Source organism: Phaethon aethereus (assembly GCF_964289735.1).
Source record: "Phaethon aethereus genome assembly, chromosome: 13".
Taxonomy (NCBI): domain Eukaryota; kingdom Metazoa; phylum Chordata; class Aves; order Phaethontiformes; family Phaethontidae; genus Phaethon; species Phaethon aethereus.
Window position 1 is genome coordinate 16,235,240 of NC_138589.1, and position 13,912 is coordinate 16,249,151.

The following is a 13,912-nucleotide window of genomic DNA, read 5'->3' on the forward strand; positions in this document are numbered from 1 at the left end:
ATGAAAACTGGCTCTTGATGATATAGGAGTTTTTGTTTCTAGCAGAAGGAGATAGTTTAGGTGTAATTCCTCAGACGATCCTGCAAAGTGATGGGAGCAGCAGGGCAGGAGAACGTTCAAGCTGCTTTTTCTTCACAGGTATGAATGCCATTAATGGGGAGTGAGTGAGCCATATAGGTCAGCGGCTCAAATAGTGCGTAAAAATGTTACCCAAAAGGAGTCAGCGCACTCTAACGCATTTGTGGGGTTGCACTGCCCCCTGGTGCAGGCCTCAGTGATTACAGGCTCTGTCCAACACGGGGTTTGGACAGGTTTTTTTTTGTCAAAACACCTGCCAAAGGACTGTAATAGGTAGTCGCTGTTACAAATGCTGACAGTTGGGTTTTCTTATATAAATAGATATGAATATGTCAGCATATGGGTGCGGGATTAAAAGCACTGAGGTAGGTCAGGGGGCATATGCCATGTCAGCTGAGTAACCGTAACAGATATTTCTTCATCTGTTACAGCTGCAAAGTGGGCTGCCTGGGCTTCAGCTGCCAGGACAGGAGTTACTATAGGTTACTGTCGTTTCACTGACCTGTAGTGCTTCAGTTTTTGCAGCTGCCTGTATTTACGTCGCCAGGTGACACAGGCTTGGCTAAAGGGGCCTGTGCAGCTGGGTGGGGGAGGCAGCCTGTGGCCTCCAAGGTGGGCGTTTGGCGCAGCAAGGTACTTCTCTCCAGCCAGGTCTTCTCACCAAGCAAAGCGACACGGAGGACCTCTAACATGGCCACGATGGAGAATCTCGTCCCGGAGACCAGGAAGTGACAACTAATGGCAAAAAGCTTAAAAAACAGTTCATTTTTCATTGCTTTCCAGAACCTCGTTGTATTAATGCATGTTTCTGAAAACAGAGGGCTGGAAACACTTAATGCCCCCGAAATCTGAGATTCTTGTGGCATCTATGACGATCTCTGCTCAGTCCGGGGCCCTTTAGGTGTTAAAAACTCAGTGACACAGGTAAAACCCACCAGACTGAGGGTGAAGTCACCATTCAGCCATGGCCCCCGCGAGCTGAGGAAACCGCTTCCCGCTCCTTCAGTCGCCCCACGGCGAAGGACTACACTTCCCATGGTACCCCTGGGCCGCCGCGCCGCGCCATTGGCTGGGCAGACCGGAAGGGGCGGTGTGTCGCGCTCCCGCTGGCTGGCGGTGGTGGCAGCGGCAGTGTGGGGCTGCGTGGAGCGCTTGTCCCAATGGCGGCGCTGAAGTACGCGGGTCTGGAGGACACGGACAGCGAGGAGGAGCTGCCGCCGGGCTGGGAGGAGCGCACCACCAGGGACGGCTGGGTTTACTACGCGAAGTAAGGGAGGGGAGCGAGCACGCCTGGAGCCCTCAGGCCAGCCGCCTCTTCGCCCTGGGGCAGCATCTCCGGAGCCGCCACTGCTGCCCCCTCAGCGTGGGGGCGGGGGGGGCCAGGAGCCGCCATTTCTTGCCCTTTACCACAGGGGCGAGCACTCGCCGTGGGGCGGCTGGGGCCGGAGCCGGGCTTGGCGGCGGGGCCGCTCTCGATGGGACTCGATTTCCGCGTGCGGTGCCCTCTCGCGTCCTGGGAGCGGGGGTGTGGGCTGGGCTCTCCAGCGGCAGCCTCCCGCTGCTGAGCGCCGCGGGTGTCCGCGGGCAGCGGGCGGGTCTGTGCTGTGCTGCCCGCCGCCGGGCAGAGCCACGGCCGCCTGCCGCGCGTGGGAGCCATGCTGGGGGCAGCTCTAGGCACTCCTGGACACGGGAGCGGGCTGTCGCACGGCTGTGGGAGTACACTTCATAGTTCTGCGGGTAGTCTTCGTACGTACGGGCGGTTGAGGCTTGGACAATATTGTAGGGTGTTTTTCGTTTTCCTCCTTGTAGGAATAGAGAAGAAACAGGTACCACGGAAATTAAAAGTTATAAATGCATTCCCTCAGCTCTTCAGTATACCACACCTTTGACAAGAGATAAAAATTTACATTTGGCACCATCTGTTTGTGCCACTCGGAAAATGAGTTACAAAAGGTGATGTGCTACAGGGCTCACTAACTCAGTGGAATATATATTTATATATTTTTCTCCTCTCTTGTGGTTTCTGCAACCATGCTGATCTTGGAATCTGTTTCAGTCTGTTTAAAGCTGCAAGATTTATTCCCTTTTGCAAAAAAGGGGGAAAGTATAGTGCATTCTCACCTGTAGTGAGTTGGTATCTTCCTCCCAAGTTCTGCTTTACAAACACTAGACGGAATGCTTTAGTTTGTCACCACTTCGTTTATAAACACTGTAAATTCTCTCTAGATGTTTGTTTGTCTTAGCTCAAGTTTTGCTACATTTCCTTTGACTTCAAAAGCCCTTTCAAAAAGGAATCACTTGGTGAAAGTAGCAAACCTAGAAAATAATATGTTGCTGAGAGTAGTTTTACACAAACAATTGAATAGTTCTGTTTTTTAACTTTTCTGAAAGTGAACTAATTCAATTTAGTTTAATGATATAACATTACTATATCTTTATCAGCTGAAAATCTTGCCTGGTGTGTCTAGAAATACTCGACATGAAGAGGTGTTACACTACTGCTACCTTGAACATAAACTCTATATCTGTGATACTTCTGCATATTCTGGAAAATTTTTTTAGGTGTTTTATCAATAATATGAACTTTAAACGTAGTAGGAATAGGGTTATTTTGGTTTAAGACCTTTAAAGGTCTTTGTGACGAGTCAGGTATGAACACAGTCAGTTACTGTGACAATATGGAAGCCTGTCTAAACAACTTTCTTAAACAAAGGGTTGACATGTTCTTTTTTTTTGTAGAAGGCAACCCATTTCCTGAACCATATTTAAAAAAAAACAACAGTTGTACTGTGTTTACTGTATGAAAAAAATTGGATTACATCAGAAAAATTATTAGGCAATTTTTAAAAATCTTAAACTTTTCTTTTCTTACAGCCACCTGGAAGAAAAAACACAGTGGGAACATCCTAAGTCTGGGAAGAGGAAACGTGTTGCAGGAGGTTTGTGTTAAGCCTTTGTAGTGAACTGAAATTATGTTACAAACATCAGCTGGAATTTGTGCAGGATCTAGATCTCGTTTTTATCTTCTAGTTGACACTGATCACCTAGGAAAACTGAGCTTGCAAAATACAGCTGATTTCAGTGGGGTTTTAACTATGTGATTGTGTCTGTGTGGAGTGGTCACTTTGCAATTTTATGGCTTTCTTGTATTGGTCCATAAAGCCAAAGTACTAATTCCAGGATGAAGGGATTGTTTTACTGGGGCTTGTAAAGCATATAGTCAAAGGCTGGAATTCCCTGACTGTGTTCTGATGTCCTGGTGTCCATCAGATAATATTTATAGTTGGATTATGTTCTTCAAAGAATATATTTGATCAAAGAATATCTCTGGCACAGAAGGAAGTCCCATTAGTTTTCATTTTACTTGTTTTCCCTAACCCGGTTGTATGTTTGTGCCATAACAGAAGACGGCCAGTGTTGCAGGGCACTTCCAAAGGTATATGACTTCTTAAGGACCTTGGATCAGTGCCTTAACTTAGATTTTCCTAAAGCTTCTGTATGGCATACCTAGGGGAACTATGCTGTTGGCAAGCCATATTTCTTTTGGCATTGTTAATGTGACTATAACTAACTGGAATGTTTTCAGTAGATTTTGAGCTGATGGAATTATAATTGAGTATTTTTGAGCCAGGATTAGAAACACTGGGAATGCTACCTGTTAAGTTCTTCTGTAGAGTCTTTTATATAAGAATTTATTTAGTAATCGTTTTTCATTTTTGTTCTTTTATCTGTCCTTCCAACTTTGATTTAACATATCCCATACCCACTTGAGGGTTATGGTCTTCCAACTTTTGGTATGTGCTATGTGTAACTTTTCCTATATTTTTGTTCAATGTGTTTGCTATTTACTTTATCAGGGATAGATACTAAACTGTGTGCAGTATAGACTTGTGTGTGTACTAGCAAACATGGTTGCTTTTTGCCAGTTTGTGCTATAACATGAAATAAACTATAAAAAATTTTTAGAATGTATTTAATATACTAGTCATTACAGTTGTACTAGATCTGTGTATTGTACTCTTAATAGAGAGCAATTGCGTGTGATCAGGGAAGCAATCCTTCTTTTAAGTTTCAGTATTGAAGTGCAGCAGGTAGCTGCATTACCTACGGAATTAATGCAGAATTTTGCCACATCTATCTCAGAAATCATTTAAACTTCAAATCTCAGTGTACTCTAATGCCTGCAAAAAGATAATGTTTTACGTTTCCTAGGTCTGCCATATGGATGGGAGCAGGAGACTGATGAAAATGGACAAGTCTATTTTGTAGAGTAAGTATGTCCAAATGTAGAATATGGACAAGTAGGACAACTGTGTTTCATGTTGGGTAGCCTTGTTGAGTTATGATACTGTGATAATATCAGGTGGAAGGACAAAGAAGTTAATAAGTACAACTTCAGAATCCATATGCAGATATTACAGTTGTAGCAGTGTCTAAACACCCGTTTGTGGTTTTCTGAATTCTTCCATGTGCACAGAAATACCAGCTTGGGTGACAGAAATACTAGCTTGGGTGGCAGGTTGAAGTGACTTGCACAGCCACATCTCAAAATGTGAGCTGGCCCTCAGGCAATGTTTACATAGGCTCATTTTGTTTGTGCACCTTTATGGATAAACCCTGTACCCGTAACTTTAGAAACATACGCAGAACTTCATGGCTGGTTATTAACATTGCAGTAGTGCTTTAAACATGCAAGAAGAGAACAAAATTTCTGCAGCTCTGATTCATTTGCAATCTAAAGCGCAGAAAGAAAAGAGGACAGGGATTGAGCTAGCAAAGATTTTTAGAAAGGTGAGGGAGGAGGAAGTTCACAGCAGCAGAGGGAGATTTCTGGGAACGTTTCCTTTTGTATCTTTTCAATGGTAGAGTCAAAACAGGGTAGTTATCTTAAATTTACTTGGCAGAATGAAGAATATTCACAGGCCAAAATAGTAAGTGTAGCCTCTCTGTCCTATAATTAAAGGTTGAAGCCTGAAAGTTGTTGCTTAGTGTCGCTTTCTGATAATTGTCTGAAGAAAACTAACACTCCATTTATGTAGAAAGGTGAGCCTGACCCAAATTGTGCCATTTGCTGAGCTCATGTGAAGTTATTTGTTTTCAGTTGTTTGAGAAAAAAAGTACTGAGCTACATTTCTCATTGGTATATTGTTTCAAGGGAGTAGTGTAGGCCGCTTTTAATACAGTTCCTAGGAGAACATGATCTTCCCTAATACGATGCTATTTTTCCCTTGACAAAATTCTGCTTTCTATGTCAGGGGTTCACACGAAGTTCAGAATGGTGTTGTGAAGTATGTGAATAGAATTAATAATGGATGCTGTCACAATTGGAAAAATGGGTTGATAAAAAAAGTAATTGGGATCATTTTAACAAAACTGAAAAAATAATTTTATTTTTGGGAATTTAAATAATCAACTGGAATTGATTCAGTTGAAATACTGAACATCTAAATGCAGAGTACAGAAGGGTCAAGCAGTTGAATTTTTGTGTTCTTTTGCAGCCACATAAACAAAAGGACTACCTACCTTGACCCAAGACTGGCCTTTACAGTTGAAGATAATCCAGTAAAACCTACTGCTAGACAAAAATATGATGGAAACAGTACTGCAATGGAAATACTTCAGGGTCGTGACTTGAGTGGAAAAGTGGTTATAATCACAGGAGCAAATTCAGGAATAGGTAGGTTAACATTACACATGAGGTAATATACGGCAGACTTTATCTTACAGGCTACTTTGACATCAGTTGTTTAAATATGTATGCACTTTTGGTATTCAAACTTGGTTTGTATTTTATCCATATAAAACCTCTAGTTAAAAAACTTCTTTGTGTACTACTTTTTTTAAAAGTGTGGAGAATTTGGAGCTTAGAGGAGAACCACAGGAAAGACATCAAGTCTGGAACAGCTGATTTTTGTCTAGAAAAATATTGATGGAGGCATTTTGCATTATGTAAATATATAAAGGATGGCTGTGAAAGGGAAGGGATGGTGTTTATGATCTTGGTGGCTAGGACAAGGAGTAAGGTTTGTATGGCTGCAGGGGGGTTCAGATAAAGTGTTCAGAAAAACTTCATAATGGCAGTAAATAAACTCAGGTAAAGGAGGCTGTGGAACCTTTATCTGAGGGTATTTTTGAGTCAACTTGATGAATGTGATGGTGTGATAGAATGTCATATTTGATGCTCCTTTCGGGGAAAAAAATACGTTTATGACCTTTTGAAATCCCTTTTAATTGTATTTTCTAGCAGGTTCATAACTCCTTTTAGACACTCAGCTTGTTTAGGTATCTGTAACATAGTATTACTTCTATAGCGGGTGAGTATTTGAGATATCTAATTATCTGCTTTTGTTTCATTTTATAATGAAGCTTTGGTGCTTGGGGGCTTTGCCTTTCTTCTCAGAAGACAGGATTTCTGCTACTTAATTTGCTAGGCTGTTTGAAGTTTCACTCAGCAACCTGCACGGGATGTATCTTTTTCTGTGGCTTAGATTTGTGGAGGAGTCACAAATATTACACCACTGGTGTGGTTTGGTGCTAGATCTGAATTTTTTTTGGTAAATGAGGGGGTCTGCACAATTCCTAGATAACTGTTAATCTTTTGTTCCCTTTTGTGGTTTGCATTTTTCTTTATGGTGGGATTACATCAATATTGAAACAGTCTTTATGCAAATTATTTGGTGTCTTTTTTTTTGTGCAGGATCTTGACTTAAATGTATTTATGAGGACATGGAAAACCTTGGAGACGTTCTGGAAAATGTGTTAATAGCAGGACTTATCACTCTGAATTCTCTTGGTCTTTACCTCTTAATTATTTAAGGGAATGTTATCCCACAGCAGTCAGATAAATGTAGAGCTTTATTGTAGCTTGTAATTTAGGCATTAACAGCACATGTCCCGCTGTCATCGCATGATATGCTGCTACAGATTGGTATTGCAGTTAGGATAGGAAGTGCTGTACTTACCTGTCTCAGTGAGGAATTTGTGTTTTCTAGTAAGGTTTGTGTTCCAGATTCTTAGTACAGCATGTCTTTACATTGCATCCAGCAGTAGAATTTGCTTTGTATGCAACTGTGCAGTCTCAGAACACTTAAAATTTACCTGGGTTTGCTTTCAGCAGAAGAGCTACTGTTCAGACTTGCTGAATGAGCTGAAAGTGTTTCATATATGGCAAAAGATTAATCCAAGATGCTTTTGTCAAGATTTTTTTCCCTTGTTTCTCGTTTATAATCTGGATTGATCACAAGTAAGCGAGCATATCCTTGCACCAGATCTTCTTTGCTTGTGACATATATGCACAGAGATATATGCACATACACAGATGCACTTCCTTGATTTCTATTAGTAGGTGAGGGAAGGATATCACCCCTGGCCAGAAGCATACCAAGAAGAGTGGGAGCATTAGTGAAATAACCCTTGGGCTTGTGCTGCTATATGAGGTTAGGACATACAGAGTCCAAAGCTATGAAGATGGTGTAGCAAGTATGTGATTAAGTTGGTGTTACGCCTATATAACTCAAAACTCTTGCATACCATGTTGCATTTAATATTGCTATAATCCTAGGCTTTGTGTCTGATATTACTTACAAATTGCCATGGAACATGGATTAAGGAGAAAGCAGTTCTAGGGTTTATGCTTCTTATGTAATCTATGTTCTTTTTTTTCTAGCTCTAAGGGCTTCTGAGAGAGGATATAATCTGAGCTGGGTTTGTGCTGGTTATGCCTTCTGATTGACCTGTTTAATGGAGAAAAATAAGGCTCAAACTTCTTGGTGGCATGTGAAGGGAGTGCTCCCCCTTTGGAGTTGGCTAACAGTGCTCTTGTCCAATTAATTTGGACATAATTGTCAGAACCTGAAGTTTTCTTGAAACTCTGTTGTCTGAGTCTTTAAAATGTATCAGTCTTAGCTTAACTCTTAGCCATGCTTTGTGACTTTTGGCAAATTGCTTTGTCAGTGTCATATAATGGATTGCAATGTAGAGATCCCTGTGAGCTTTAGTATGTCTACACAATTCTTTGAGACTCCATGTGGAAATACTAATTAGCTAATTCAAGCGGAGTCTTACCAACTTCGGAGCTTATTCCCCAGTTATTTTAGGATTTCAGTGCTGTGCTCCATTTTGTGTTGTAGATACTCCTTTTAAACTCTTGTATTTTGGAGCTGGTATTTCCTTCCCTGAGTATTTTGAGAAGTAAACAATTACTGTGTTTTCAGAACACTAACATGCTTTCTTTAAGAGGTAAGTGTAAATATTTCCAAGGAAATATTGCTGTCCATTAAGTAAAAAGTGATTGAAAAAGAATGATTACTTGTTGAGCATTTGTACTCAATATGAGGGAAAAAAAATCACTCAGCCCTTTCATTGTATGTATATGTATACCACCTTCAGTGGTATATTTGAACCTAACTTTATGGTATCCGTACATTTGTTGAGAAATTTTTCATTTCAACATGGGCAGAACAAAGATCAACATGTAAGCTGGTAGACTGCAGTCTATCAAAATGCAGAAAAATGCATTTTCAATTACTGCATTCCTGGATGCTCAAGATAAAGTTTGAAGAATGCTGAGGAACCCTTGAAACATGGATGAACATAGAAGTTATTTTCTTATTCATCCATATACACCGCTTTAAGATAGCAAAGTTAAAAACAGATCAGCAAAGATGGAATGATGTGTTAATTGACTTTATTTGTGAATCTAGTACAGGGAATCCAATGTAGCTTGCCAGACATTTTTTTTTCTTGTAGTTGAAAAATCTCTTCATCTTCTGAAAAATAGGGAAGCTTGCTTAAATACTAGGGGAATACTTGGATAACTTCAACAGTGGTAGAGTTTTAGTGGTATCACACGTACTGGATTCTCAAATGTTACTTCATTGCCATTAACTTCTCTTAATGTGTCTGTAAAATGGGGAGACTGTCTGCTCTGTGGACCTTCTTTTAATTATTGTCTAGGAATATGGACTGTATGACTTTCCTAGTTTACATACCCACTTTCTTAACTTAGTCCTTAAAATTGCTGCAAAATGTGTGTGGGAAAAAAGTTGTACTAAAAATGAGATTTATAAACACTTCATTAGTTTTCATTAGCAACTTGGAAAACGTTAATGAAGTATTCTGTCCTTAAAATATAAAGAGATTATAGCAGATCCAGAATTATTAGTAAAATGTTTTCTTATTTTTTTAGTTTGGAAGCTTTTTCTTCTGACAGTGCAGTCCAAATATTCTTCAGATTTTTTCTCATCTGTGTTTTAAGCTCAATCAAAATTTTAGTTTGAGTATCACATTAGAAGTTGAGGTAACTTTTTGTCATGGTAAAGCTGATGTAGTAAAAAGTAGTAAGACTGACTTAACAGTCTTTTTGCGTCAATCCTTCTGGTTTTAAGAACTTACTGTTCTATGTACATTTAGACATGAGTAGTGTAAATTGTCAGTATTTTCTCTTAAAGTCAGTAAGACTTATTCCATTGTGAAGAATTAAAGATAGCGTGCAATTTTGTGTGTGGTTTTTTTGTTTTAAAAGTCTCAACATCAGTTAGGTTACGGGGAAAATACTTCCCTAGCATGCTTGCTGCTTGTATGAATAAAGTCATACGTTCTTATTTTTCCACTAGAGGGCTGTGTTGCTCTTTGAAAATACTAAACAAAGGCGACCTGGTGCTTTTTGCTGCTTTTTGGTAAATGCTCTTGTAATTTTGCTGTTTGTGTTCATAATTATTAGGGCCAGAATTTTAAATTTTAAAAAGTGTTAGCTGTTCCTCTAGATTTAATTTTATAAAAAGATGTGGTATTTCCAACTGCGTGTGTAAGCAACCTCCTCAAATCAAACAATTTTTTTTAAAAAGAATATTACTATGTTTTAATATCAGGGCGACGGTTGTATAGCTAACATGGTTTTCTATAACTTGTACCAATATTGCTATCTGTTTTTAAGATTCATATAGCTATATGACCTTGAAACTACATGTTCTGTTTTCTGTATTGGAAGCAGTTGCATCTAACCTATTGTGACTGCTAGAGTATGCATGAGTGGCAAATTGTAACTAGTATTGCAGTATATTGTGGAACGGTAAAATGTGTATGTTCTGTGCAGTCAGGCAGATTCCACAAAGTAGGGTTTTTCTTAATGATTTTCAAAGATTTTATCACAAAACTGTATTGATAATCACAACCAAACCGTTGCTCAAACTGCAGTTGTAACTTTTCTGCTGTATGAAGGTCAAAAGAAATCTGTTAATTGCTTTTGTGAGGGTTGCCCTGAACAAGCACAAATTATCTCAAGAAAATGAAAACTGTTTTTGGCTTTGAGCAGCTTCATTTTTTTTTTTTTTTCCCAAATACTTAAGAAAATCCAGAAGTTTCAGTCATAATGTGGCTTGCTATATTGCTTTTCTTGATTATGTTTTACCAGAGTAAAGCATGTAATTTTATAATTGTGGAAATGTTTTAGATTATTTCTTAAAAATAATTGTCGGTTAACGTTTGGTTACATGCGATTTTTTTTTTTTTTTTTTTTCCCCTGGCACTTTTATTGCTATGCAATGAAGATGCCTTAACCGGGAGAAAAGTTGTGTGTTAGGTTATTAGTACTATTAATCAGTACTTAAAAGATGAGTCACTGCTCCAGTGAGCTTTCAGTCTACATGTACTTCTGGTGTCAGAAGTTATCTTTTTTTCATTTATTTCTTGTACAGAACTTCAGTATTAGCAACTTTTGTCATACTGATGCAAAAGGTTGGGAAATGTGCTTATAATTTATTGTAATTAAACATCTGCTTTATGATTGAAGAAGTTGTTTTGAATAACTGGCCCTTTAATTTATGAATGATAAACAAGTTTTCCTGTTTTATTCCCCGCTCTCATAGCTTTTTTCTCCTGATGATGCTGTTGGTGTATTATGTTGTAAGTGTGGAAAACCGGCTTGACATAGTTAATAACACAAGTTTTGCGATAGCCATTTTTAAGTTGTTATAGCATACCATTATGTTTTTAAACTCTGAAAGTCTGTTTAAGTTACAGCTAAAAATGATTAGTAAATTTTAGCAGCAGATGGCATTTGCAAAAACACATTTGAATAAAACAAAGGAAGTGCAAAGCAACCTACTTCTTTTTCTTAACTACTAAAATAGAGTTAGCAGCTATATTCTTTAATTCTTTCTTTTTAAATTGATTTATGGCTGATTTGCATCTCCTTAAACAAGTGTAGCCAATACCTGAGGATCAGGTATGTGAACTCAGGGGAAGAGACTTAGAGCTTGAACTCTGTTTTGAGCTCAACTATCAGAATAGAGCCTACGCAGCTTTTCAGATGTATTGTATATTTAATGAGCTGTATTCCCAGTATCAAATGCCATAGTTAATTGCAGCAAGGGTTTGCATATATACACAAACATAACTGAACATTGTGAAACTGTAGAAGGTAGCATTTTGACAATGGATAACTTGATAATTTACTTAGTATTAATCATCATGGTAACATGTAGATAATTAGATTTATGTGTTCACACATAGTGATGCTTTTGTGATAAATACAAATTATGTAGCTCTGCAATTCATCATGTGCCTTTTGCTGTATCACCTGCATCTAACTCAGAAATCTCTCTCATATGGGACATTATTTGAACACTTTACATCCATGAGCAATGTAGAATGGCTACCCCTCTTAAATCATCCTGCTCCCAAAATACTAGAAACTTTTCTGTCTCCCTTACTGGGAAAAAAGCAGTAAAGTTTGAGTGGTCTAGGATGTGGGATTAATTGTGTTAATTCTGGGATTAATAGCATCTACGGTCTGATACGTCAGGGTGGAAATAGAACTTTAAACTATTGGAAAGCTAGGAATCTCTCTTTTCAGCAAGCATACAGTACTTACATTAATTTGGAAAGATCCCAAGATTTGTTTTTCTGTCATCATTTTATTGTATTTTTAAAAAAGTAGTTACTTTTGGTAGCTTTTTACTTTCTTCTGTTTATCAAAGAAGTATAAAAGCTTGTTTTATTGGGGGAGTGACATATTGCATAGCTTCAAAATTTCTGAATTCCTGATTTGTGAGCTATTGCTTCTGTATGTCCTGTAGTAGTGTTTGAGCACTTCCTAGATTAGTATTGTTCTGAATCTTTTTTGTACTTAAAAAGCAGAATCTGCCTTCAGAGCCTTGATAGAGGCAGGTGTGGTTAACCTTTGTTGCATTTGTTGTGCCAATCAAGTAATGGCTATTTAAGCTACTACCCATAAGAGGAGCAAAATTAAACTTTTAAAGCTTCTCTACATGTCTTGTGAAGATCATTTAAGGTCTCATCAATAGGTGCTGGCTAGCTTTCACCACTATGCCCTATATCTATTGGCAGTGGAGAGACAGGAAAAGTGTGGTGAAACAGAACACCTTTATTTCTTAAGAAATCAAAAATTGACTGCTCTGTACCTGCAGAGAAAAGAATTTTGTGAATATGGGGAACAATTCTAGTTGCAAAAGTTACTGAGATTATTTGTGGGGCGCACAGCATTTTTACTGAGGCTGGTTTTGTCAGCCTTCACGAAGAAGGTAACATTTGCTGAATCCTAATTATATCAGTGAATGGTCTCATTTAAGTCAAACTCAGATCATATGGGAGGAATAAAACAGACCCTTACAAATACCATTGAGCACTCTCACTTTAATAGCATTAGTCTGTCTTAAATATGTTCATTGTCTTTCACTGTATTGCATGGAGTTTGGTGGTCTAAGCCCACAGATGCTTGTCTGAATCTGTCAGTAAGGAATTGTTCAGCTTTATTTTTAAGCTAGATTTGCACACTTTTCAATGAAAATCTGCAATTTTTCTTTGAAAGCACAAAGTTTATTTTCTAATTTCTCTTGTCTGTTTCCAGATGAAATAGTATTTAAAGGTTACACAACTGGCAGGACTTCTACAAAGGAACGGCTCAAGATAGTCCTCTGTTTCAGATTCACTTTATGATTTTTTTGTATGGTTTTGGAATCTTTCTTATGCTGTAACACCTGAATTTTGTCAGCCTTGAAAAAGTCAGCCTGTTGTTGGATAGTTTGTATTGGAAAAAAAAAATTTTAAGAGAAAATACATCTGTCTATTATGGTCTGTATTGTTGGTTTTTTAGTTCTGTTCCTATGTTAACTTTTCTCAAAGCTCTTTAAGTGTAAACTTCTTTCTTGTATGTTTTATTATGGCAAATAAACAGCAAGGTGTTGGCTTTCCAGTAATTGTCTATTATTTGCATCCCTTTTTCATATGAGAGCAGAAAAAAGGGATGGGAAAGTAAGCTTGTGACAGTACTTTTTGAATGGTCTTTTCCTATTATCTATAGCTTTTCCTGAATCTACCAGAAACAGTTTGTCTGAATCAAAATTAGTTTTCATAAGTGCATGAATTCCTGTGGATTAATAAGTTGAAACTTCTGCCTATTTTTATTAAGATGAATTTCTGTATGTAATTCTGTTGCAACTTGATGGTGCAGAGAGAAGGGAAATACTGGGGTTTTGCTAAGGAGATGTGTCCTTATGTTCTTGCTAAACCAGCATAACTTGTGGTGAATGCACTGTTACAGCCTTTGCACGGTTGCATGTTTTCATGCTGGAAGTGTTTCACATGTGGAGAACTGACGTAGATATTTTTTATGGAGTTTTGGGTTCAAAGCTTATTGTGAGGCAGACAGAAAGGTCAGAATATATAACATCGGATTATTTTTGTTGGCCAAGTCCTAGCTCTCCCTGAGATTGTTTTCATGGGATACTTTTGTATTTACTGGGCTCTTAAAAGCATGAAAGAGGTGTTCCTCCATGTATATTTTAATTTTTTGGTGAATTCTAGGCTCTATGTA

The 13,912-nt window shown here is 38.4% G+C and overlaps 1 protein-coding gene across 2 annotated transcripts in view; it reads left to right on the forward strand.

Moving 5' to 3' along the window:
* Window positions 1–1,238: 1,238 nt before the first annotated feature.
* The window catches only part of WWOX (WW domain containing oxidoreductase), a gene marked incomplete at both ends in the record, with an annotated part of 530,600 nt that continues 517,926 nt past the window's right edge, over window positions 1,239–13,912 (forward strand). For both annotated transcript variants that reach the window (XM_082005833.1, XM_082005832.1), the window contains 4 exons: window positions 1,239–1,345; window positions 2,953–3,017; window positions 4,291–4,348; window positions 5,577–5,755. In XM_082005833.1, coding sequence (XP_081861959.1) covers window positions 1,239–1,345; window positions 2,953–3,017; window positions 4,291–4,348; window positions 5,577–5,755 — 409 coding nt within the window. The remainder of the gene's footprint in view (window positions 1,346–2,952; window positions 3,018–4,290; window positions 4,349–5,576; window positions 5,756–13,912) is intronic.